The sequence below is a fragment of the Neofelis nebulosa genome, chromosome 1 (assembly GCF_028018385.1).
Source record: "Neofelis nebulosa isolate mNeoNeb1 chromosome 1, mNeoNeb1.pri, whole genome shotgun sequence".
Lineage (NCBI taxonomy): Eukaryota > Metazoa > Chordata > Mammalia > Carnivora > Felidae > Neofelis > Neofelis nebulosa.
The window spans coordinates 138,891,870-138,917,627 of NC_080782.1; the positions used below are offsets into that span (position 1 = coordinate 138,891,870).

At 39.0% G+C, this 25,758-nt stretch overlaps 1 protein-coding gene and 1 long non-coding RNA gene across 4 annotated transcripts in view; one reads left to right on the top strand and one right to left on the bottom strand.

Moving 5' to 3' along the window:
- Window positions 1–25,758, top strand: part of CEP120 (centrosomal protein 120) — an 80,955-nt gene that overhangs the window by 38,438 nt on the left and 16,759 nt on the right. For all 3 annotated transcript variants that reach the window (XM_058737810.1, XM_058737820.1, XM_058737801.1), the window contains exons 16-19: window positions 5,395–5,487; window positions 6,660–6,821; window positions 9,136–9,258; window positions 16,459–16,557. In XM_058737810.1, coding sequence (XP_058593793.1) covers window positions 5,395–5,487; window positions 6,660–6,821; window positions 9,136–9,258; window positions 16,459–16,557 — 477 coding nt within the window. The remainder of the gene's footprint in view (window positions 1–5,394; window positions 5,488–6,659; window positions 6,822–9,135; window positions 9,259–16,458; window positions 16,558–25,758) is intronic.
- LOC131516604 (uncharacterized) lies at window positions 1,832–3,828 on the bottom strand. The gene is made up of 2 exons (XR_009264172.1): window positions 3,159–3,828; window positions 1,832–2,076 (listed from the first exon to the last, which is right to left on the bottom strand). It is a non-coding gene; the product is annotated as an uncharacterized LOC131516604 (long non-coding RNA).

Here is a 25,758-nt window from a genome sequence, read left to right on the forward strand (position 1 = left end):
TTAGAATTTTTCATTTAGCTTTTAAGGTAAGCAGAGTTTATTGTGGAACCATTTTTTTAAAATGCTTTTGAAGTTTTCCTGTGTTAAGTTTTGCAAAAGTCAAATCAGAAAAACTTTCTGAGTTAATATTTTGACAGATCCAACTTGTGCCATAATTGATCTTTCTATTGCAAAAAGAAAACAAAACAGTGTCTGTATAATGGTTGAAAAAAAAACTCAAAGTAATTTTTGCTTGGTTGTCATTTTGATAATTATCTTGTCGGTTACCATCGTATACAATTTCTCCCACCATTTCAGCTTGAATTGTCTATTTCTTGACTACTTTATAATAACTCTGCTTAGAAAATGAAATACAAAGGGTACCTGGGTGGCTCTGTCAGTTAAGTATCTAACTTGATTTTGGCTCAGATCATGATCTCACAGTTGATGAGTTCGAGCCCCACAATGGGGTCTGTGCTGAGAGTGTAGAGCCTGCCTAGGATTCTCTCTCACCCTCTCTCTCTGTCCCTTCCCTGCTCACATGCTCACTCTCCCAAACAATAAATACTAAAAAAGAAAAAAAAAGAAAAGAAAAAGGAATATGAGGTCTGTCTAGTAAGTGGCTATTTGAATTAGTCTTGTCAAAAACTTGATAGGATTGCTGGTTTTTTTCCAACCTAAATACATTTGAGAGTAACAACTCATCCAGCACAATGTGTGCCCTGTCGTGTAAGAATATGGTCAGCTAGGATGTGATCCATTTCCTAAAACTTCAAAAGCCACTGTAAAATTGATTAATTGGGGAGAAAAAAAAGCAGTGTTTGCCTGAATAGGATGAAATCTTTTCAAGCTAAATTCTATGAGAATCCCCCTGTGTGATTACTACATCTACAGTGTATACGCCTTTTCTGTTGATTTATTTTCACTTTATTTACCTGATTGTTTTAAAACAACGTATAACTTCTTCAGTACTTGGAAAACTTACCTGAAGGAGTCTCGGTAATATTGGTGGAACAGCATGCAGTCATCTAAATTTACTTCTGCTCTTCAGCACAAAAGGAGTTAATAGTAAAATGGAGCTCATCTACTTAATATGAGGAGGTTTGTCCTGCCTGACAAGGTGCTAACTAGTTAACAGCCCACCAATTCAGGAAGCAGTAGTGAAGGGATATATATAGTAAATAAAATTACATCTAGTTAGACTCACGTATATTAGTATTTCATAATAAGTTAATATTTTAAGCTTATGTGTACCTAATGATTTGTATCATGGTGGGGGGCGGTTATTAATCTATCAGTGTTTTTTGGTCATCTTTTGGAACCAGTGTGGAAGGATTATTTTAACTGTGAAAGAGCAGATTATTTTTGTGGAATATTTTCTTTTCATAAAGTAATGCATCCTCTGGTGTTACACATAAACTTTTTTTCCCAAAGAAATGAAGCTTTAGTTAACCTTGAAGCAATTAATAGTCCACCAGCTCATTTGGGGCCTTTGGGGTCAAGTGAAATATTTGTAACTGTACCAAATCTGTATTTTCAGAAACCAGTGTCCTGGAAATGACCTGGTTGTCCAGATTGACATGCTAAACCCAGTGACAGTTGAAGACACATTCATTACTTGACAAACTTAGGACTATAACATTCTGGTCCTGTGTGGCCTTCCATATAGCTGAGATCATCTTTGTTCTGTCTTCTACATGACTTCCCATCAGATGGCTGAAGATCGCTATCGTATACCTACCAAGGAGGGAGACCTCGGTTCTGCATTAGGGAATAGGAGGAAGTGTTTCATGGATAAGATCATGCTTCCACTTTGATAAAGATTAGTAGATATTACCACAGAGACTCCAAGGGAATTCCAAACAAAGAAGTTGGAAATAGCTCGGCATTAAGGAAATTGTAGGTAGCTTGATATAGGAAGAAGGGAAGAGAAGTCTCAAGAAATAAGGTGGAGATGTCTATGGCATGTAAATGATCTTCTGTTTCATTTTGAGGAGATTAGACTTGATCCCGTAGACGTTCTCAGCCAGGGTTTCCTGGGAGAATTAAGCCATAATGCCTGTCAGCGGGCACTGTTGCTGGTGGATTCACTTCCTCCTGTGCTTCAGCAATGGTAGATTTGTGTGCCATTAAAGAGAAGATGGAGAAAATAATCAGTTAGATCATTTTTTATGTTCTGTGGTTCAGATGATAAAACCTGCTTGGGAAAGGTAGAAATTTGATAAACTTATTTTTTAAATGAAGATTTTTATGTAAGAGAATAAGGAAGGAAGTGAGATCTTCATTTTAGAACAGTTGTTGCAGAATAGAGGAAGGTGGATCCAAAGTCAGGAAGGCCAGGGAAGCAATAATGAGTTGTAAAAGAAAATAAAGGCTGAACAGGAATAGCCATGATAAGATGAAGGAGGAAAGACAAACAGGAGCTAGAGAAATGGAGTTACGGAGGTTTAAGGTCTCAAGCCTTAAGGGATATTCAGTGCTACCCTCGCATCCTACTGCTTTCCCTAATCAATTCCTTCTCTTCCCAGAGCGGTTCTCAGCCAACCCTCCCTCATCCTCACCTGATTGGATCTTTCCCTTTCTCAAACATTTCCTCAACTTGACTCCTCTTCCTATACTTTCCTACTCTTCTACTGAATTCACTGGTCTCCCCTTGGCAATTTTCATGCCGGAACTTTTTTTTTTTCCCCCCTCAGCCTCTGCTGGCTTTATTGGCTTGCCCCAAAGCCCAGTCCTTGAACCTCTTTTCTATTTTTACACTTCTTCAAGTATTCTCATCCACTTTCTTAGCATCATATACAAGTTAAACACAGTTATTCACTGTGTGTGTGTGTGTGTGTGTGTGTGTGTGTGTGTCTATCTATCTCCAACCTCTTCACTGGACTCTACATTTGGCTGTTTGGGTGCCTATACTACACTGCCAACTGATTCTCTGCTAAGCAAATCAAAGGGAGCATGTCTAGAGATAGGCTCTTTGTCTCCCTCCTGTATAAATTTGTTCCTGTTGATCCCCATCTTAATAAATGGCAATACCTTTTACTGAGCTCCTCAGGCTACAAGGCAAGTTACCCTTGACACTGTTTCGTTGCACATCTAGTTTGTCAGCAAATTCTCTTGACTCTGTATTGAGTACAGATTCTGGAAACGAACCATTTTCAGCCACCTTCTTCACTACTTACCTTAGTTTAAATATTCCTGATCTCTTTCCTAGATTACTATAGTTACTTCTTAACTCAGAATTCTGTCCTCTTTCCTGACCCCGGTAGCTTGTTAAATCCATATCCACCAAGGTTGAGACTTTTAAACCAAAAGTCAGATTATGTACTCTTCTGCTTTAAACCTCTCCTACTCATTACGCATAGAATAAAACTCCTGTTTCTTACCAGGTCCTACACGGCCTTATGTGATCTATCTACTAGCTTCCTTTGTGACCTCATTTCTGTCAGCCTTCTATTCACATAGTCTCTTCTCACCAACCTGGCCTCTCTGTAGTTCCTCAGACATGCTCCCTAAGTCCCCCTCAGGATCTATAGAAGACTCTTTTGTTAGAGGCACTGTCTGGTCTCTGTTCAAAATAGTCTGAGTGAGGCCTTCTCTGATCATTCTGTCGTAAATAGGCCTTCTTCTGCCCCCAGGAGCTAATTATATGCTCGTTCTGCTTGTTTTCATCCTAGTATTTACTTAGAATTACATTAAATATCCACTTCTATTTTCATAGTTTGTCTTCCCTCAGAATATAGGTTCACAAGACTTTGTTTTACCCACATCTCCTAGGTATTCAATAGGTATTTGTTATTGAAATGATTATGATCTCAGGTTTTTACTCACTTTTGAGTTTGAGATACATAGGGAATACTGGAGACAGAGATACAGATGTAATCTCTGGAGGGGGTTTTGACTTTGCAATCTGGTTTTGGAAGTGCTTAGGATATGTGATGGTAGGTAGTTAAGATCATCCTCTGAGGTCAGGTAGTAGGAGAGGAGACCTCCTGAGACAGAGCTCTGGGAACCCATGCATTTCGGTTGCCAGAGGAAGAACATTTGAATACTGACCCCCCATCCTGTTTACTTACCTCTCTAAGACTTTTTCAGGAGGTAGGGCACACTTAGCATTTTTTTGAGATAAACCAAAAGTGGGTGGTAGATTGAACAGAATGAATAGGTAATGGCTCATGAGTGTCTAGCATGCCAGGCCTAAGTCATTGAACTAAAGTTTAACAAGGACAAATGTCAATTTCTGTAGTCGAAACAATCTTTCGGACAATAGGTATGTTGTTATAGTTATCCCAGGTTTAAAAACAAAAGCCTTGGGGATTTTCTTTGACAGAGCAAACTGTGATTAGGATCCTGAAATAGCAAGTGCAGGTTTAGACTAACGTAATAGACACGTTGTCTTCATCTTGGGCTGTGGACATTCTTTGGCCTATGAAGTAGGGAGATCACATCTGGGTACCACATTTTTTAAAAAGACTTAATCTAGAATCTAGACTGTAGATTAGATCCAAGATGTTAGACGATGTGGAAATTGTAATTAATATGTGAGTAATAGCTGAAACTTGTGTTTCTCTTGGAGAAGAAAAAGAGAGAGGACGTATGATGGCTATTGCCAGGCCAAATACGTGAAGATAGATTTTTTTTCCTTCTGTCTAAGGGGTAGAAATAAGATGAAGGAGGATTAAAGCAAGGTCTTATTAACTGTGGGAAAGAGAATGTTAGGATGGACCTGAAATCTGGGAACCAGTTGGTGAGAACAAAGAAATTGGTTCAGGAAGTTGCAGTAAAAGTGATCAGTTAGAAATGAAAGACAGAAAACCGTAAAGACTCCTCCATCCTGTGTAGGCTGAACTGGCAGGCGTCTTTTCTCTGAACGGGAATCTCACCAACGAAGAGCAGGGCAGAACTAGAGGCCCCTGGAGATTAAGGTACTAGGCTTGGGGCCCAAGCAGGGAGTGGTGCATCAGAAGCAATTAGGAACTCAGTTACTGGAACTGTAGGAAAGGATCGGACCTGAACCCATAGGAGAATTGACTTGAAACTGACCAGCTAGCCGAACGTTGCAGGGAAGGAGTGTATGTGCTGAAGGGGGTGTCAGAGGAATACTGGAGTAGTAACGAAGGCAGATTTTAAAGAGCTAGGTTTTGACTACACATAAGATTTTACTAGCAGCCTGACTGCCCAGTGGGAGAATGACCTTCCTCTGGAAATTGAACGTCACTAGAGATACCCAAGCAGAAGCTAGAGGGATGCCCTCACTTAGAGTACTAGAAGGAATTTCTGCTCTGACTTGGTGGATGTAATTCATGAGTTTCCTATTCCCAGAACTTGTGTTTCAGTCAGTTATAATGTATGCATTGTTGGATTTGCTTGTGTTTTCAAAGTTGGGGAAAAGATAATGTGTCTTTTATTATATTTTAGGTGGCTGAATATACTGTCCTAGAAGGAAAACTTCAAAAAACCCTAATTGACTTAGAGAAACGAGAGCAGCAGCTGATCATTGCAGAGTCAGAGGTAATTGTATGTCTTTATTTCCTGGAATCCATGCACGAGGTACATGCTATTATAAAATATATTTCATAAAAAGCGTTCCATGGAAATTGTCTTGTAGGCATGGTGGAGAAAACTGCTGTTCAGCAGAGGAAAGCATCTTTGACATGTCAGAATGTGAGGAATACATAGCAAAGTGTTTGTTATTTGAAATGGTTAATAGCCGGCCAGCCAGCTTTGGCTGACTGCTGCACTCTGCGGAAGTACACTTCTTCCCGGGATGTGGAGGGACTGGATAGTCACACTGCCCAGAGCATAGAGAAAATGTAGCACAGGCTGAGGGGCCTAGAATTCGGATGTCATTCTCAGTAACAAGGGAATATCCCACCTGGTTGTCGATTAAAGGTTAGAGCCCAAGGATGGATAAAAACTTCTGTTAATACTATGCCTAGTTAGCATTTTTGTTAGGTCTTGATAAATTTTACCCTAAATATTTATTTCAATTACTACATAAATCATTTCAAATTATTAGAATTTCTTCCACATTAAATTTGTATGCTCCTGTCCTAACCAAATGTGTTTCTTAAAATTTTTCTCAGCATTTCACTCTGACCTGATCCTCCTACATTTTCTGGAATTTCTCAATTGATGTTTGACCTTAAATGTATTTGTTTCCAATATGAAGGCTCTGTTACTTTCTATGTGACTAGGCAGAATAGAAGAAATTTCTAAAGAAGAAAAGGAACGTGGGTATATTTGCTTAGGTAATACAGTGGGTTTTACTCAAAAAGGAATTTTAAGTGATTAGGGCCTTTTCAATTGAATTTATATAAGTCATATATGGAGTTTTGGATACACTTTGTATTTTAGAATTAAATGATGATGGATTAGCAATGTGGGTTGAAGCCCTGTGTGCTATCAGCACAGAGCGCACTTGGGGTTCTCTCTTTCCCTTTCTATCTGCCCCTCCCCTACTCACACACTCGTGCACTCTCAAGAGTAAATAAATACATTAAAAAATTTTTTTTAAATGTATAATTTCAATTGTGCTTCAACATGAACTCAGACAATGGAAAAGGATATGAAAATAAAATTGTAAATATTGTAAACATTTGTGTAGAAGGATAATAGAATATTGAACAGCATACTGTAGCTGAGCCTTTAAGCCAGCCTCATAAAGACTCACTTGTTTTTAGGTTCAAAGAGAAAGGAAGGAACTGAAATCAGAACGTGACCGGAATCTGCAAGAACTTCAGGACTCCATCCGCAGGGCCAGAGAAGATTGTGTTCACCAAGTAGAACTAGAAAGGTTAAAGATCAAGCAGCTAGAAGAGGACAAACATCGACTGCAGCAGCAGGTGGGATCAAATAGTTGTCATCACTTAGAGTTCATTTGTTTTGTAGGAAGAGTTCACTGAAAAGTTAGAGAAATTCACAGTGGTTTGAACTATTGATGATGTTGATTGCACCAAGATGCCGATATACTTTAAGCTGGCTCTTGTTTTCCTAAAACAAAGCTAAAGACTACCTTGGAATAATTTTCCTTCCCTTGTCACTATTTGCACAAGATTGAACTATATTTCAGGTAACTCAACATCTTTCTTTCTGATAAATCGCCTTTTGGCCAACATCTTGTGCATGTGTCACTGGACCAAATTCAGTTAAGAACGCCGGTTCGTGAGTGCGTCTGCACTCCTCACTTTACTCTCACCTTTCAGCTCTTCCCACCCCACACCCCATCCCCTTGGCTCCAGCCCCTTGTCAGCGAAGCCACCAGTGGCTCATCACTTTGACTCCCCCTCTTCATCAGACAGCTCCAACACTGTTGGACTTCTGTTGTGTATTCATTCTCTTCTTTCCCCTTCTTTAACCCCACTCTCCTGGTCTTCCTCTACTTTCTGGCCACCTCTCAGGCTCCTTTTCCTTTTCCTAACCCTCCAGTATTGGACTTCCTCCAGGCCCAGGACTTACTTTGTACTAAACAATCGTATTGCTGCCCATGGCTTCAGAGAGAGTCCCCTTTCTAAGTATGTCCCAGACTGACTGTCTCTTTGATCATTCTATCAGTGAAAGGTGATGAAGATAAGTGTCTGTATTTCAAAATATAAAAGCAGTTCCCAGAACTCAAACAATCTGTGTCACTTACAGACATTTAGCAAAAGAAAAAGCCTAGTGTGCCGCATAGCTTACTTCTGCACAACCTGATTTTAGGCACAATAATTGTTTATGATAATGTCTCTGGGACACTTGGGTGGCTCAGTCAGTTAAGCATCCAACTTCAGCTCAAGTCATGATCTCATGGTTCATGGGTTCAAGCCCTGCCTCGGGCTCTGTGTTGCCAGCTCAGAGCCTTGAGCCTGCTTTGGATTCTTTGTCTTCCTCTCACTCTGTCCTCCCCCGCTCACACTATGTCTCTCTCTGTCTCAAAAATAATAATAATAATAAAAAAAAATTTATGGTAATGTTTCTGAATGGTAGAAACAATACCAAATTTTAAGTCTGTTAGCTTTCGTTTAAAACAGAAATAAATGAGAGAGATGCTTGAGAAAGGTTTTTTTTTCCAAATTGAAAAGTCAAAGTTTGGATATTCAAAGAAGTAAACTTCAGCCATAGGAAGACTTTGCAGGTAATAGAGTACCTCATTACCTAAAGATGCTAGATAAACTAAACCCTAATTAGAATTATTTGTGCTTACTGGCATGAAACAAGAATTGATTATTGATAATTTAAATTCCATTTTGCCACCAGTTTTCTCAGCATTTCAAATTTAGTTAAGTCTTATGTCTTAGAAAGTAGATAAATGGGTTTATCTAATGATTGCTAGAGGGTTATGGAAGGCATCTTTAACAGTCCTTGTTTGCATTTGATTAAAAAAAAAAAAAATCCCAGATTTGAAAAGAACATTCTTATATTATGTTTGGTTTTTTGTTTTGTTTTGGTAGTTTTGAAAGTGTTCTAAGGGAAATTATATATAGAGTGTTGAGTCCAGGTAAGTCTCTGTTTTATTTAATTTTAAAAAGTATTGCCTGCTTTCATCAGAGCATTATTCTAGGGGATGAATAGATCTGAGAGCTGTTCATGTCTCTGCCGCTGACTAGATCCTGGGCACTGCCGAGCTGAGCTTCTGAAATCCTCAAATGTCTTATCCACAGAAATGAAGGGGTTGAGTTAAATCATCTTGAAATGACTTTAAGTTGTAATAGTGTTTGAATTATGAAACTTTCACAGTTTTAAATTATAAGAACAATAAATACCGCGCTAAAATTAAGTTTTTTATTTTTATCGTCATTAGCTGGTATATCTAATGTGCATAGTATTCTCGTACACGTGACATCTTCAGGGTATAGTATAAGTATTTTTATAAAGTGACTTTCATTTGCCATCTAAAATTGAGCAAAAATGTTCTCATGATCCTGGTTTTCTAACACATTTCCCACTCTTAAATAAAAGTTTTTGTATATTGTTAATTAGTTGACTCACTAAATTTTTAAGATTACTAGAAATCTTAATTTTCCTCATTATGCTTTATGGATTTTCTAAATTTTCTACTATAAACAAGCTTTACAATAAGAAAAAAAATGTTGAATTATGTAGCATTGAACTTTGCATACTGGTCTTTTTAAATGGCTGTCACCCTTTTTTTTTTTTTTTTTTTTTTTTTTTTTAATACAGCTTAATGATGCTGAAAATAAGTATAAGATTTTGGAAAAAGAGTTCCATCAGTTCAAGGATCAGCAGAGCAACAAACCAGAAATCCGCCTTCAGTCTGAAATAAATCTACTCACCTTGGAAAAGGTACCCGTGTCAGTTTATGGCAATTTAATTCTGATAATTTATAAAATCAGTAGGTGCTATTTGAATATAAAATGTACTGACATTTCACTGTAGTATTCTGATATCAAATAAGAACAGCATTTGAGACACATGACATTGTCAGTACTTGAATTTCTTGGCTTCTCTCAGTTACAGCATATACTAACTAGAGTCGTTGGTTGCCCAAAACAGAAGTGACTGACTCTAGAAATAAAGGAATCCACAGAACTCTCAGGAAGGCTAAAGAACAACTTCGAAAATATGTACAAGAACAGGGGGAAGCACAGCATGCCCTATCCTGTCCCAAAACTGTCTCCTCTTGTTATTGTTGGTGCTTTCACTGCCTTATCACCTGATTTCTGTATTCAGCAGCCAGTCTTGCCATTGTGAATGCTGACTGCATATTACTTACTACCCTGTAGATTCAGTGCCCCAGGTAGGAGCATTCGTATCAATCACAAGACTACGTTCTCCTCTGAGCCCAGAGAAGGGATATCCATCTTATTTTGTTTCTTGCGGTTGGAGGCCAGGTCCTGCCTCTAGTTATATACTGATCCTCTGCAAACGGGAAGAATGTTCTGCTTCTAGGCATTAAAAAATGTGTACTGTCCAAAATGTGTAATGTTAAGTTTGACAGTATGTGCTGTTGCATTTTATCGTTTAGTATTTTTTAGGTATTATTAAAAAGATACAGCCTACCCAAGAAATGACACAGGTAATAAGAGAATAATTTTCAGAAGTTACAGGATTTCATGGTGTCAGCCATGGCCTGTCATTGTCCACTGAACATTCTATTGAAGGCTTCCTTGCCTCTTTTCCGCTGCAGATGTAGCCACTAGGGGGCACTATCAGAAGATCGGTAGGGGGTGTCAGGAAGTTGCCAGGGTAGTTCGTTCTTCTCTTTGTCTGTGTGCTTCCCTTCTCTCTTAGTAGGTGCACCTTTTTATGGTTTCCTCTCTGGCTAGACACCTTCTCTCCAGCTTGCCTTGGGCTGTCCCTACTGCATGAACAATCCGTGTTTCTGCGTTCCTAGTAGGAAGAACTGTTACCCATGGTACTTGCTTTTGTAGTCCCTCCTACCCCGGAGACGTAGGGCCTGGCTGCTCCTGCTTATCACTGGTTGCCTCATACTATCCTCTCTAGCATTTGTGCTTTCCTGTTACCTGTATAACCAGTTTCCTGGCAGGATGCTAAATGACAGAACTGGTTTTTCATTATCCAGCGAAGATGCATGCTCCTGGGTGCTGTGCTAAATGCTATGCTGAATGATTTAAAAACGTTCAAGAGAGAGTCAAATAAATGAGTCCTACAAAGAGGCAGGGAACTTACCCACATAATTAAAGTGAAAGGCAGGTAATAGCTTACCATAGTATCTAACTCTCTCTTACTAAATGCTGTGAACTCAAAGCGGAGACAAAGCTACTTCTGAAATCGACACATGAGGTAAACTAAGAAGGGAGACTAGATATAGAATCTAAAGGGCACATTAATAAGTGAATGTGTGTGGGAGAGTATTCCAAGAAGCATTCAAGAGAACTAGAGGGGTTAGAAAGCCTATTGCATATTTGGGTAATAGCTTGACTAGAACTTGGGAGTTTTAACTATTGTGGTAGTTGTTGGAAAATAACAGGGCTGATAAGAGAATGCTAGAAATTAAGATAATTTGTGGCCATATGTGGGGAAGACCTTAGATGCTAAGTTAAAGAATTTGTATTTCATCTGGTAAGAAAAGTCAGAGATTACTCTCAAGTGTATTACATTGGCTTAATGGATGTTAATAGGAGTGAAGAATTTTCAGGAAGAACTTTTTGAGGAGGTTGAAAGTTGTAGAGAATTACGGTTCTAGGCAGGTTCCATTTGAGACTCTAGCAGAAAAAGTTGAAGCGGAGCAGTTCACTGAGGGGTTGAAAATGGGTAAGGATGCGACGCCTGGCTGCTTCAGTCGGTTAAGTGTCTGACTCTTGATTTCACCTCAGGTCATGATCCCACAGTTCATTAGTTTGAGCCCTGCGTCAGGCTCCGTGCTGACAGCTCGGAGCTTCTTGGGATTCTCTCCCGGACTCTCTCTTTCCTTCTCTCTCTCAAAATTAAATAAACAGTTTTTTAACAAATAGGCAAGTATAGTAGGAAGAGAGAAAAGGGGGTAGAGATAAAGATTTGGAATCACTGGAATAAACTAACCGCCTTGGATTTAGATGAAATGGTCTAAGGTGTCTTTAGGAAGGACACCCAGACAAGTTGGTGGGAACTACGGCCTCAGGTACAAAAAGCAAGAGTCAGAGAAGGAGGCTAAAAAGATCCAGAGACATAGTAAAGACAGTCTAGTGCAGTGCTAAGAGGAGGGATTTGGAGAATAAGGAAATAGAAGTCATCTCTAATGACAGCTAAGTCAAGAATGGTTGAAGAAGGGCCTTATGTTTTGCAGGTAAGAGATTTTGAAGAAGCAAAACTGCAGAGGGTTATCAAAGTTTGGCATTGAAAAAAAACCAGGAAAATATGTAACCTGGGGGCTTCACGTTATTAAAACCTTATATGGTAGGTGGAAAATCTACGAACATATACATATACAGAGATATTTTTTGAGTGAGCCAGAGAGGGGCAGAGGGAGCCAGGCCCAAGGCCGAGCCCCATGTGGGGCTTGATCCCACCACCCTGGGATCACGACCTCTAGTCAAAGAGTTGGACTCTCACCTAACTGAGCCTCCCAGGTGCCCCTGAATATTTTTAGATTGAGGATAAGCAATTAATAGCAAGAAGAAATTGAGCTTTGAGAGAGGAGGGGATGAGTGGACCAAAGAAGAGTCAGTCTTAGGAAGTAGAAACGCTATTTAAGAGGCAGAAAGGGTGAATAATACGTAGAAAAGCTGGCGACAAGAAAGGGTGTGGTAAAATAAGTTTTTTGGGGGTTGACGCAGGTATTAACCAGTTTGTTCTGCTTCTGAACTCACTGACTTGCTGCAGCCTGTCCATTGCCACGCTGTCTCTGGTTCCTCTTCCTACCCCCACGTGCACTTAACTGCCAAGCCTTGTTGATTCTGCTTCTTACATACCTGGAAAATCTTTTCGTTTCTCCATTTGATTCTTGGGCCTTTTGAATTTCTCTATCAGTGAACTTGAATCCAGTTGGACGTTTTTAACCCCTCTTAAAAAAAAAGGGGGGGGGTACCTGGGTGGCTCAGTCGGCTGAGCATCCGACTTCGGCTCAGGTCATGATCTCACAGTTCATGAGTTCGAGCCCCGCGTCAGGCTCTGTGCTGACAGCTCGGAGCCTGGAGCCTGCTTCCGATTCTGTGTCTCCCTCTCTCTCTGCCCCTCCCCTGCTCATGCTCTGTCTCTCTCTCTGTCAAAAATAAATAAAATTAAAAAAAAAAAAAAGTTTATTTTACCTATTTGGAGAGAGAGAGGCTCTCCCAAGCAGTCTCTGCAGTGTCATCACCAAGCCCAACGTGGGGCTCAAACCCACAAACCTCGAGACTGTGACCTGAGCCGAAGTCAAGAGTCGGTCGCCCAACTGGCTGAGCCACCCAGGTGCCCCATAACCCCTCTTTTGATTAAAAACAAGTATTCAACTATTTCCCTGTTTACAACTGTGAATTCTGTGGTACCTACCAAAGATAGCTAAAGTGCACAGACACTAAGCGTCAAAGAGTATTTTTATTTTACCTTCAGAGACCACATATCTCACAATTAGAACCTTATCTTTTGTGAATAGAAAGTTGGTAACTAGCTACCATAGAAATACATTTTACGTGATTTCTTTAAATCCCGTTTTCCAACTATACTTCTACCAAAAGGATAAAAATCCCTCAACGTATCAAAAATGTAAACAGTGCCATGAACTTGTGAAGGGCAAGGGGAAAAAAAATGAATAATTAAACTGCCTCTGTTTGAGACCCAAGGAACTCATCCAGCATGTTTAAGTGTTGAGTAAAACACGGCTTCTCAGATCTGGTGAAAATTCTTGGTAAATTTTGTTTGGAGCCAGAAGAGGGCAGAATCTTATTTCTTATTGCTAAGTAATAACAAAGATATAAACGCACAAAAAGAAAGACATAAGTGAAAAAGTATCTTATTCATTGTATAACTTGTGGTTATGTGAAATAGAGCGCATTTGCTGATTACCTATTCTCTTCAGTTTAACAGAAATACTTCAATTTTCACTGAAACGGTGTAAAATAAGATACAATTTTACCAGATGTAATTCTTCATTCCTTTTATTAAAAAGTCAAGAATAGTTTATGATTTGCTTTTAACTAGGAGTGTCTCTTAGATGGCTTAAAAATAATTAGGTTTTGAAATAAATGAAATATGGAAAACATTAATATAGCAGGGCAGACTGAAGTTGAAGATAAATGCCAAAATTTATGTATTTATGATTATTTGGTAGCTACCATGCGTCCACCCCTGTCTTAAGGCAAAGGCAAAGATGAGAGAAAAAAGAGGAGGAAAAGTACATGATCCTTCCGGGACCTCACTTTTAAAGAGGTTGTAATAAAATTGGAGAGATGCCTCAAGGAGCCTGAAGTGACTGTGTGTGATCAAATACCAGGGAATATGATAGAAACTCTTTTGCAGTTGAGAAAATAGTAGTTTTAAGTAAGCAGAGAAGAAAGTGACAGGCGTAGGAAGTTAATTGGGTGATGGGGGGTGAACCAGGACACCAACCTGCGGGCTGGAGCAGAGGGTTTTTTGTTGAGGAACACCAAGGAAATAGGTGCGGCAAGTAGGACAGAAGTTCAATTCTGGAACACCTTAAAACAGGCAGAGGAGTGTAGGTTCAAGCCTGCAGGCAAGTAGCAGCAGCGGCATCTTTGAGAGTAAATTGACCTGACAGTGGTTTGCGGGATTTGGAGACAGAAAAGTGTGGAGGCTGAGGAGACTGGAGAAGATACGAACGTGGGCTAAGGAAAGGGCGGGAGCAACATAGAAGAATAAAACTGCCAAGTTTTGCCAGGGAGAAGTCTCTGTAGTTCCTGGTGACAGTGGGGAAGAGGGCATCAGAGACAAAGACCATGCCATCCACTGAGCAGAGAATGAGACTTGTGGGCCTAGAAACAGGGAGGGAGACAGAGAACGAGTGAACACGGGTTTGTGCTTTCTGCCTGCACTGGCCTCTGAATGGACTCTGGGTCCTGAGGTGAGTTTTCACATGAGAAATCTGTAACTTGGTTCATGAGGTAAGTGAAAAGCTTGCCCAAGCCTTAGATCTACTCAAGAGGAGAGGTTTCAACTCAAGGTCGTTGAATGCCCTGGAGTTCTCTCAAATCTTTAGTCGTGTGCATGTTTCTGGGAACTGGGTCCCCTATGTTTCCTTAGAATCACAGAGGCACCTGTATTCTTAAAAAAAAAAAAAAAAAAAAAAAAAAAAAAAAAAAAAAAGAAAGGTTAGGAATCACTGATTAGGTCATAGGAATGCATTAGAAAATTGCAAACTACGTTTTTTGTTTTTTGGGTTTTTTTTGATTTAACTGTGAATATGCAAATGTGATTTTGATAATCCTGGCAAAACTGATAAAACCTATCCAGCCTTTTCTTTTTTTTTTTTTTTCCAACTTTTTTTTTTTTTTTAATTTACTTTTGGGACAGAGAGAGACAGAGCATGAACGGGGGAGGGGCAGAGAGAGAGGGAGACACAGAATCGGAAGCAGGCTCCAGGCTCCGAGCCGTCAGCCCAGAGCCCGACGCGGGGCTCGAACTCACGGACCGCGAGATCGTGACCTGGCTGAAGTCGGACGCTTAACCGACTGCGCCACCCAGGCGCCCCTCCAGCCTTTTCTATTGAGTCAGTCCATGGGATATACTTGATCCCTCTGGGGTTATCCCTTCCTAACCCTCATCCTTGGGCCAGTCTAGGCTACCAGACCTTCTCCAAGACCCAGGGACGTGATCACTTTTATAATTAAATACTACCCTTTTATCCCAGCAATATAAAACGATTTTTGCTATTCCTCTGACTTATGCCCTACTGTTAAATTACCAAGTAATATGTATAAATCTTTGGGGCACAAGTAGAAGAGGTCACCTTTGATAATCTCAGAGTATTTATTCAACTTAAGACATGTAAGTCTAGTTGTGAAATGTCAACACCTTTAAATTCAAGCACCAGGGATTTATAAAGCAGAAAAGACCGTGACTCCATGAGTTCATATATTACTGCAGAGAATATTCTGGTCTTTTGTGAAGGGAATTTGGCAATCTGCTTTTCCTTTCCTTTTGTTTTCATACACGTTTTCTGAAGTTTGAAGTTTGGGACTGTGCCTTTGGTTTGATGTTCCTGCAAAACATGAAGAGTTGTGTGTATGGGAAAAACTAGACTTGATATAAAAAACTTAGACCAGTTTAGAGTCACAGTATTGTGCTGTAATTCAGGCAGATTATTACATTATCACTTAAATAGTAAAACTGTTGGCTTCATGAATTTGTTTGGTACTTGGTTTGAAACACTGAGAACGTACATTCCAGAACATCGCCAAGTTGGCTTCGGTTCATGCACAACAGATTGCCTGCTGCAAGTATAAATAACCATTTTTTTAATGGAATCACTTTCATGTTTTTCTTTATATGTTTGAGGAGAAATAGAAAATCAAAGTTAGTGTTATGAGGAGCATTATTTTTCCTACTCTCAGGTTTATTTTAACATTCTTAAAATATTTTCCCCTTTGTCCTCTTTCTCAGTAAACTGCTTTCTGATAAAAGATCTCCCTGCTCTCAGCACTCTCCGAGTTTTGCAGCAGTAGAGTTATAAGAGTATCTCTACTAGCTCTCGGGGTTGTAAGACCAAGTTCCATCTCATGATAGGCCCCCAGAAGGAAGAACTAGGTTTCTGAGATGTCGAGTGCCAGCTAAATTGGAATGCTAACAGTAAGGACTGCTTTTTGTAAAAAATGAATGTTTTGCACTCTATACACGTTTTAATACATTTATAGTAACTGTCTGGAGGTTAAGACTGATTCCGTTCCTTTCAGTATAGGCTGTTAGGCAGTAAAAATACGACTATATTTTAAACAAGAAAATGTTCATGTGCCATAATATTTATAGTAAATTATATAACAGTTTTAGATGATGTCGTATGTTACACTGTATAAACTCTTTTCTTAAGCCAGACTCTTTGTATATATTATCTTTCAGTGATTGTACACAGTGGTATAGTGTTTCACTTGATACGATTTTAATCACTGTTAGGTTGAACTTGAAAGGAAGTTGGAATCTGCAACTAAGTCTAAACTACATTACAAGCAGCAGTGGGGACGAGCTTTGAAAGAACTTGCCAGACTTAAACAGGTATGTGGTTTATAGCTGATGATGGATTCTTCTTTTTATGTCTTTTTCCCCTTGATTCTTTAAAAGTATGCGTATTTGGCAATAGCTATTACGTTCATATGTGGACATTTGGATCTGCAGGGCTATTTTTGAGATTATTAAAAGATTGTTTTCTTAATAAAAAAAATTAACTCTTAGGTCCTTTTTTTTTTTTTTTTTTTTTTTTTTTTTCAAATTGGCAACTGTTGTCCTCCCCAGAAGAAATTAGGAATGATTTCTTTCACTTTCACTTATAAAACGGCCATTTTTTTTGTCTTAATTTCTTTCCATTGAAAGTAACTTTCAGAAAAGTAATTTCAGAATAACTGAAAAAATTTAACATGTCCTCCAGCTGAACAGCTGATTTCAAATGTTAGTCCTAGAAGACCTAGTCATTTATTCAGTTAAGAAAAGGAATCACAGACAATTTTTGCACAATTTTACAAGAATTAAAAAGTGATAGTGGTTTCCTGAATTCTTCTTAGACTTCTTTTTTCTTCTTCTTCCTACTACTAAATAACAAATGCCATAAGCCTCAGGAGAAATTAATCTTATTTTGGAGTGAAGTTTGCTCAAATGATTAAGATCAATTAAATGTGAGCAAGGTTTTTCTTTAGAATCGAATCTACTTGACCTAACCCTTCAAACTTTTGCCTTTCTTTAATGATCAGTTTATTCGGAGTGAAATTTGGTACATAGGGTCTTTCATAATTGTATTTTTTTTCTCTGTCTCCATGACCAGCAAATGCTATTAAACATCTCTGTGGTATTGTACTAAACACCTACTGCTCTCAAAGAGAGGTATGTACAAGACCTCAGGAGAATAAACAATACAGTTTGCCTTAATGTAGCTCGTCGAAGAGTTGAGATTGTAAGCATAACAGAATATTACACGAAGTGAAAGTATTTTATAAATGTTCACAGGATCAAGGACCCATGCGTGCACTGAGGGCCTCTTGTATTCACAGTACTGCGATAGATTTATTGGTGTATGTTAAACTTAAGTCTTTCCCTCAGAGAGCTTGCAATTTATTAAGAGGGAAGAAAATTATAAATGTAACATTTATATTTAAGAGTGAGAGCTGTGACAAGAACCATCCTGAGGAGGCAGGACGGGAAAGTACATCTATTTAATAGCACTTAAGTAGGACGCTGTGGAAGAGGAGTATTTGAGATAGACCTCTGGTGAGCTGGTTGTGATTTAAGAAAGCAGAGAGGGAAATGCTATAAATGTAACCAACAAAATGAGTATAGCAAACATGCAGGAAGGTGGAAAGCAGAGACTCTACTTGGACAAGAGAGGAGGGTCAATTTTAGAGGTAATTTCAGGTAACCAGGACTGGAACTTAAGTGGGAACGTGACACACAGATTCCTGGGGAAAAAAACCCAAAACATGGTTTTGGTAGATTGGTATAGCCCCGTTTTTACCTGATTGTAATGCAAAGTAGAAAGTTGAAGATGATGCCAGAGGCTCAAGCCTCAGTGTCTGCAAAGCGAGTTTTCCAGTATGGAAATAACGGTAGTAATACAAGGAGGAGAAAGGACTTGCGAATGTGGACATCTTGACTTTTGCCAAAAGAAATTCAGCAAGCATTCAGAAATATGCAGCTGGTATTGGGAGGATGATTGGGCTCCTTGCAGATGTGAGAATTTAAGCTGTGGTAGATAAAACTGAGCATTCTTAGGTTTGCAGAGGAGGCCTGAGAGCTGATGATGGAACCAACGGGCAGAGAGCAAGAGGGCGGTCATGATTTCAGGCCCCTCACACCTTGTCATTTCATCCTAACCAAGATCGCAGTAGAGCTGGTAACTGAATTTCGATTTTCTAGATGAAAGAAACGGAGACTTAGGGAAGTTAAGGAAGGTGCACCAGATCGCACAGGTCACGAGTGAGAGAGCAAGGATTAGAGCCACTGGACTGGGGTCCCGGCTGTTTCCCCTTTATGCTGGTATCAGGTTATTCCGTGGAAGCCAAATAATGAAAGAATTTCGAGGAGAAGAAAGTGAGCCCTGGAAGGTTTTAGGGATTTCTGACACAGTATCCAGGCACAAGTCATGGTTTGGCACATCCCAGCAAGGAAAATGGCATCAGTGACTGTTAGACCAGCTCTCATAATGAGAATTGAAGTGACCTTGAGGGAGAAGAAGCTCCAGTCAGGATGCCAAAGTACGGAGAGGAGATGGGGAAGAAGTAGAAAATGGTGCCTGCCATTAAAGAAGTTACACAGTGAAGGCTCAGAGACGAAGGGAATGAATCATGGGGCATTACCAGAACCAGTAATGAAAAGGTGGAGAAGTGTGAGCGTTGAGGAGGGCATTTCCTTTGGAGAGAGGAGTAATCGTTAATGACTGAAATGTCTCCTTCCTGTCACGTGCATCCCCGTACCCTTTTGTTACCTTCTGAATCTTCCCATTTCATCCATTCTTTTACATTTACCCCCTTCCCTAAAAAGCATGGGCAGATAATTTTGCCGTTTGTTCCTAGTAGGAGAGGCTATCACGAAAGTCAGATGCTTCCCCGTGAGTTACTTTATGTATTAAGAAAACGGCGTTAAATTTAGAATTCAGCTCTAAACTATTTCTTCAAGAAAAGAGCCTCCTTCTTTGAGTGCAGTAATCTTCCTCGAGACTAATTCTGTTCCTTATCCCACTAACTTTCTGCTTTGGAAACAACACTGTAAACAACCTTTAGGTCACTAGGAATCACTGATGTTCCACAGACGACATTGGAGGTTTGGTACTTGAAGAGCAAATATAAGCCTTTGCCATGACCATCCCAAATTGTGCTCTGCCACTAACTGTTCTTATAGGGTTAAAATTAATAGCTTCATCAAATAGGCACAATTCATATGTGTGAAAGTACCATATTTTTCTAGAACTTTTTATTAAAAACACATTTATTGTGTTTGAATATAAAATTGGAATCCTCTATCTGCTTTTGTTCAGAGGATTGTTTGTGCAACTTCTTGTTTAAATTGGATTAGTACCATGTTAATTTTACATTGCCTCTGGTGAATAGCCACGGGGCTATAATCTCTGCCAGTAATTTGTCACAGCAAAATCCTCTGGAGGGCCATACAAAACATTTGTGTAGTACGGATTAGATGGGGAAAGCCATATCTTAGATTGTTAATAAATGTTAATGACAAAACCCAGCTGGTAAAGCTTGGAAATAAGATCTAATGCTGGGTGCCTATTGCCAAAAGAATGTTTAAACAGATTTCCATTACTCAAAGGTGACCCAGTACAGTCAATTTGTGAATTAAAAAAAAAAACAAAAAACAAACATACTCTTCTAATGATTTAGGGAAAAAAAAAATCGTCTAATTCCCAACCTTAAAAGTCTGTGTTTCCAAGCTGTAAATTTGTTGTTGTTGTTCTTTGCTAACTTGGGGAGGTAACAGCTGTAAAAAACAAACAAACAAAAAAACAAACAAACAAATAAACATAAATGGGTCCTAAGTTAGAAAACAAGGAATGATACCCAGACATTCTGGATTTGATATCTTTGGTACAATGTGTAGCACAGATCTGAAAGAATTCTGATTGTGAGACATCTAAGGGGAAATTTAGTTGTTTCCGCCCCACCCCCAGTCTCCATGAAGATACACTACAGAAATTTTTTTTTTTTTTTTTTCAACGTTTTTTATTTATTTTTGGGACAGAGAGAGACAGAGCATGAACGGGGGAGGGGCAGAGAGAGAGGGAGACACAGAATCGGAAACAGGCTCCAGGCTCCGAGCCATCAGCCCAGAGCCTGACGCGGGGCTCGAACTCACGGACCGCGAGATCGTGACCTGGCTGAAGTCGGACGCTTAACCGACTGCGCCACCCAGGCGCCCCTACAGAAATATTTTTAAACCAAAGGTTTCATTGTTTGACAAATACTCAAGATTGTCACTTTAATTTTTTTTTCTAAAAAAATGTTTGTTTAAAAATATTTCTCATCACCTTAGAAAACAATTGTGTAGGTTGAATAAAAGCTACTCCTTTTGGAAAATAAATCATTAAGAGGTATGAATTTGTTCGTGTAGAAAATTTAACGTTTTCATTATGTGAGATAAATTGAAACTAGGTCCGCTTGTTCCCAAGACAGGAAACAGAACTAAGATTTTGGGTAGGATGTGGGTCCCTTACCATATTTGTGCACAGTAGATCTGTTTAAAACTAAGCTCTGATATATTTAGTTAAAACAACACAGGCTTCATTGGCTGACATCAGCACTATCTTGTCCAGTCTCCTGCTTATCCACTCAGGGTAATTAATTTGATTAATTTATAAGTAATTTAGCCAAGGATGGGATGTAAATCTTTGTTTAAGAAAACAGTTGGAGGTCCAAGTCTTGGTTAAAAACTGTGTCTTGAAACCATCCAGGCCCTCCTACTGACTTGTCAGCTCTGGGTTATTTTCAGAAAACTTGACTTGAGTTCCTTAGTTTAGTTGTAAGTTTTTCCCACAGACTTACATGGTATGTGTGAGCGGGAGAGTAAGTAGTGGCCACTTTTTAGCCGCTGTTTAGTCTAGTGTATGCATGTTTACATCTCCTCTCTGGATTTATAGGCAGCTCAGGCAAAATAAAGATTATACTCACTTGATTGAGGAGTCTTTAACCCAGAGCACCTGGCAGCAGAGAGGATTTCTTTCTGTAACCTCTAATTTTTGTGTGTGCATGTGTGATCAGTATTAATGCCATATATGTGATGAAAAATTCAAGGCGTTTAAAGGCTTGTCTTCTGTGTTTTAGAACTAGGATGTTTCAAGTCTTATAAAATTACAATTTTACAAAGTAACCTAACCTAATTGGCTTTTATTATTTTTTTCTGCTTGTAATTATGCTTGCTTATTGTAAACAAAGACAAACTTTGCAGCACTGCATAACACAGAAAATAAAAATCACCAGCCAGAGGTAACAACTGGGTCTGTTTTTGCCGAGCTTTCTCTTCCTTTCTTTTTTAATAGTTGCTTTTTAAAAGAAATAGACCATAACAGTCCAAAGAGGGAAACAAAAAGAAGATGGTTATGCACCCTACCCGCCCGCCCCCCCCCACTTCTATTTTAAGAACCAGAGCACATTATCAGTGTTCTGGAAGCCTTCTGTGCCTTTGCTCAACTGCATCCTCTCCAGAGGTAACTACTTGCCTAAATTTGGTATTTATTCTCCCTTTGCTTTTCTTTACGTTTGTGTGGTTTTAAACTTTATGTAGATGGACTCACTGCCTTTGAATCATTCTCTTGTCCGCCTTGTATGACTCAAAATTGGTTTTGAGATTTAGCTATGTTGAGGCAAGTAGCTATAGTTCATTTTTATTGCTTTATAAAACAAACAGATGAACATAGCACATTTTACCCAGTCCTTTTTCAATGGCTTTTTCCTTTAACTTAGAACAAGACAACACTGAAAAGTTTTGAATTTGTCCGAGTTTCTCTAGTATTTATATCAAAAAGTAGAGTTTCTGGTAATAAGGGTCACTGCTTTCTAACGCTTTGCTAAATAGGGCAAAATTACTTTCCCAAGTGCTTGTACGACTCTTGAGTTCCCAAGAGTGGTGTGTAACTGTTATTCTTCATATGATGTCCAACACTTGGCTATTATCACATGTGTTAATTTTTTCCAGTTTGGTGGGTTTGAAATAGTGTCACTTTGTGGCTTCGGTTTTCCTATCCCTGATGACTTACTTGGAGCAGCTTTTCTTTTGCATATCAACCACTTGTGTTTCTTCACTAAGGAATGCCTGTTAATGCCCTTTGCTCAATAGAAGTCAACAGGTAATCCAGATTTTAGAGTCACCAGATGCCAAGTTTGAAATAACTGCTATTACTGTGTTCTAGAACAAAGGTGATATGATGGGGAAATGGAATGAAGAATTAGAATATTTTGAATAATGTAGAAATTGTGGAACTGAGAAATATTTTAAGTGATATGTAAGAATGTAAAAGATGAGTTAACAGCAGATTGGATGCAGCAGAACCAAGGATGTGTGAAGTCAAGTCAGTAAAAAGCATCTAAGCTGAAACAGAGGGGGAAAAAGGATGGAAAAAATAGCAAACAACATGAGTGACCCCTGAGATAGAGGATATGAGATTGACCACCATTTGTGTGTAACTACGGACCCTGTCTTCGTCTCTTTGGGCTCCCATAACAAAATATCACAGAAATTGGTTTCTCACACTTCTGGAGGCTGGAAGGCCAAGATCAGGGTCTAGGCACAGTCACCAGTTCATAAAAGGCCACCTTTTTGTCAAGTCCTCGTGGAAGAGGAGTCAGGGAGCTCTGCTGGGCCTCTTTTACAGGGGCAGCAGTCCCATTTAGGAGGGCTTACCTTCATGACCTAATCGCCTCCCAAAGGCCCCATCCCCTAACAGTTCAAAATGGGGATTAGGTTTCATAACACACATTTCCCCAGCTATCTAAAAGTAGAGCGTTCCTGTGAAACCTCTCTTAAGCAGAAATGATGCAAAGTAAAGAGCATCCCCAGCTTACCCACAGTTGGCCTTAGACCACTTTGCTCTTACAGAAGACCTACATTTGCATGGTAATGGTTTTCAGAATAGCCAAAATCCTCTCTGGATTTATTTAGCAAAAATCGATACTCATGTAGCTTTTTCTGTCAAACGGCTTACTTCCAACTTTCAGAAAGCAGGGAAACCTATATGTATTGGGGGAGACAAACATGAAGCCTCTAGAAACCCCTCAGAAAAAGAATGGGAGAGAAAGCAGGATTTGAAGAGATACTACATGAGAATCTCTAAAAGTGAAAAAGATAGCTATTCATAGATTCAAGAGTGTTTATGAACTCTAGGAATAAATACCAAGTAAACCATACCTAGGTTCATGGTAGCAGAGTTGCCAAAAAGCAAAGAAACCCTTAAGAAGATGGGGCTAGAGGGAGACATAGCTTTCATAGGAGCAGCAAAAAGACTGACAGATGACTTTCCAGCCGCAGGATAACATCCTTAAAGTATTGCAAGAACAGAACTGCCAACTTAAGGTTCTCTTCCCAAAGAAAATGTTCTTCGTAAATGACAGTGACAGAAGACTTTTCAGAGCGACAAAAACTAGGAGACTTTGTCATGGCAAACCTAAAGTAAGAGAAAATAATTTAAGGTGTTCTTCAGAAGGAAAATGATCCCAAATGAAAACAGGAGAATAAACAGCAATGGAAATAAATGTCTGACTAAAATATAAATACGGATTGTAGAAAGCAACACTCAAAATATTTGTTGGTTTTAAAATATAGATAGAATTAAATTTCTTGACAAAAACAGAAGAACAAGAGTAGAAGAGACAGATAGAGTTAAAATGCTTAAAATATGTTCCATTATTTGAAGTTGTCAAAGGACTGATTTGTGTTATTTGTAAATGAAGAGTAAAAATGAATGAGAAGCTGATAAAGCAGGGGAAATGGAATGACAAAGGATTAGACTAACCTAAAAAAAAAAAAAAAAAGAGAGAGAGAGAATAACCCCAAAGAGATAGAACAAGTACAAAATACCAACATGTAAAGATTGCAACCCAATATATCACCAATGACTTGAAATATAAATGGACTAAATACTGTCATTAGAGACCAGTATTGCATGAAAAACTAAACAACAGTATACCACTCATAAGGGATATAGCTTAAATGTAAGGATATACAATGGATAAATTTAAAAGAGGGAGAAGTATGTATTATGTTAAGACTCATCACAGGAAAGCCTATCTAGCAAGACTTCTATCAGGCAAAGCAGATTTTGGGGCAAGAGCCATTACCGTAGATAGAATGCTCATGATCGTAAAAGGGTCAGTTCACCTGGAAGATGGTAGCAATTCCACAAGTGTATGCACCTGACAACAGCCACAAATTTAGGTAAAGCAAAAATCTATAGAACTAAATGAAAAATAGAAAAATGCATAATAATGGTAGATTTTTACCACAACTCTCCTGGGAACTGATAGAGCAAACAAGAGAATTGGTAAATATTTAGAATGTTTAGACAACACAACCCTTGGTATACATAATATTTTAGCAGAAAAGTCCAAAATACGTGTTTTCTAGTATACATGGAATATTTAGCCAAATTGCTCATGTGCTAGGTCAAACCATTCTCAATAAATTTCAGAAGATTGTAATTTAGAATATGTTCTGTCCAGAGTGAGATTAAGCTAGAAATTAATGAAAAGATAATGAATATCCTCAAATGATTGAAAATTAAGTAGTATGCTTTTAATTACCCATAGCTAAACTGGAGACAAGTGAATTTAGAAAATATTTTGAACCAAAAAATAATGAAAATATAGCTTATCAAGACATGAGATACTTTTTTTTTCTTTGAGAGAGAGCACACAAGAGCAGGGGAGAGGGGCAGAGGGAGAGAGAGAGAGAGAGATGGAATCCTAACCATTGTCCCTGCTCAGCATGGAGCCTGACGCAGGGCTCTGTCCCATGACCTTGGGATCATGACCTGAGCTGAAATCAAGAGTCAGATGCTCAGAGAGGGTCAAGATGGTGAAAGAGCATGGAGGTTTTTTTGTGTCTCCCATCCCTGAAATGCAGCCAGATCTGCACTAAACCATCTTGCACATTGAGAAAACTGATTTGAGAATTAACACAACAGTCTGCACAACCTGAACCACAGAATGCACCAGGTACACGGCACAGAGAAGTGAACTGGGGGAGAGAGAAGCTGTGGAAGGCAGGGAGCTGTTTTTGCTTGTGGAGAGAGGACAGAGGCAGGGGGAGAATATGGGAAAGAACCCCCCCTCCCTCCAAAAAGCAGCTGGAAAGAAGGTAGAAGAGGAAGACAGGAAATAATAAAGATTAGAGAGGAAATCAGTGCTCTCATAACCAAAAAAAAGGAAGAAAAACAAAACAAAACCAAAGAAATCAGTAGAACAGATCAATGAAACCAGGAGCTGGTTCTTTGGAAAAATTAAGAAAACTGATAAACCAAAGCCAGTTTGATCAAAAAGAAAAAGGAAAGGGCCCAAATAAATAAAATCAAGAACAAAAGAGGAGAGGTCATAACCAACACAGCAGAAACACAAACAATAAAGAGAATATTATGAGCAATTATATGCCAATAAAATGGGCAATCTGGAAGTAATGGACAAATTCCTAGAAACAGATAAACTACCAAAACTGAAACAGGAAGAAATAGAAAATTTGAACAGACCCATAACCAGTAAAGAAATCGAATTA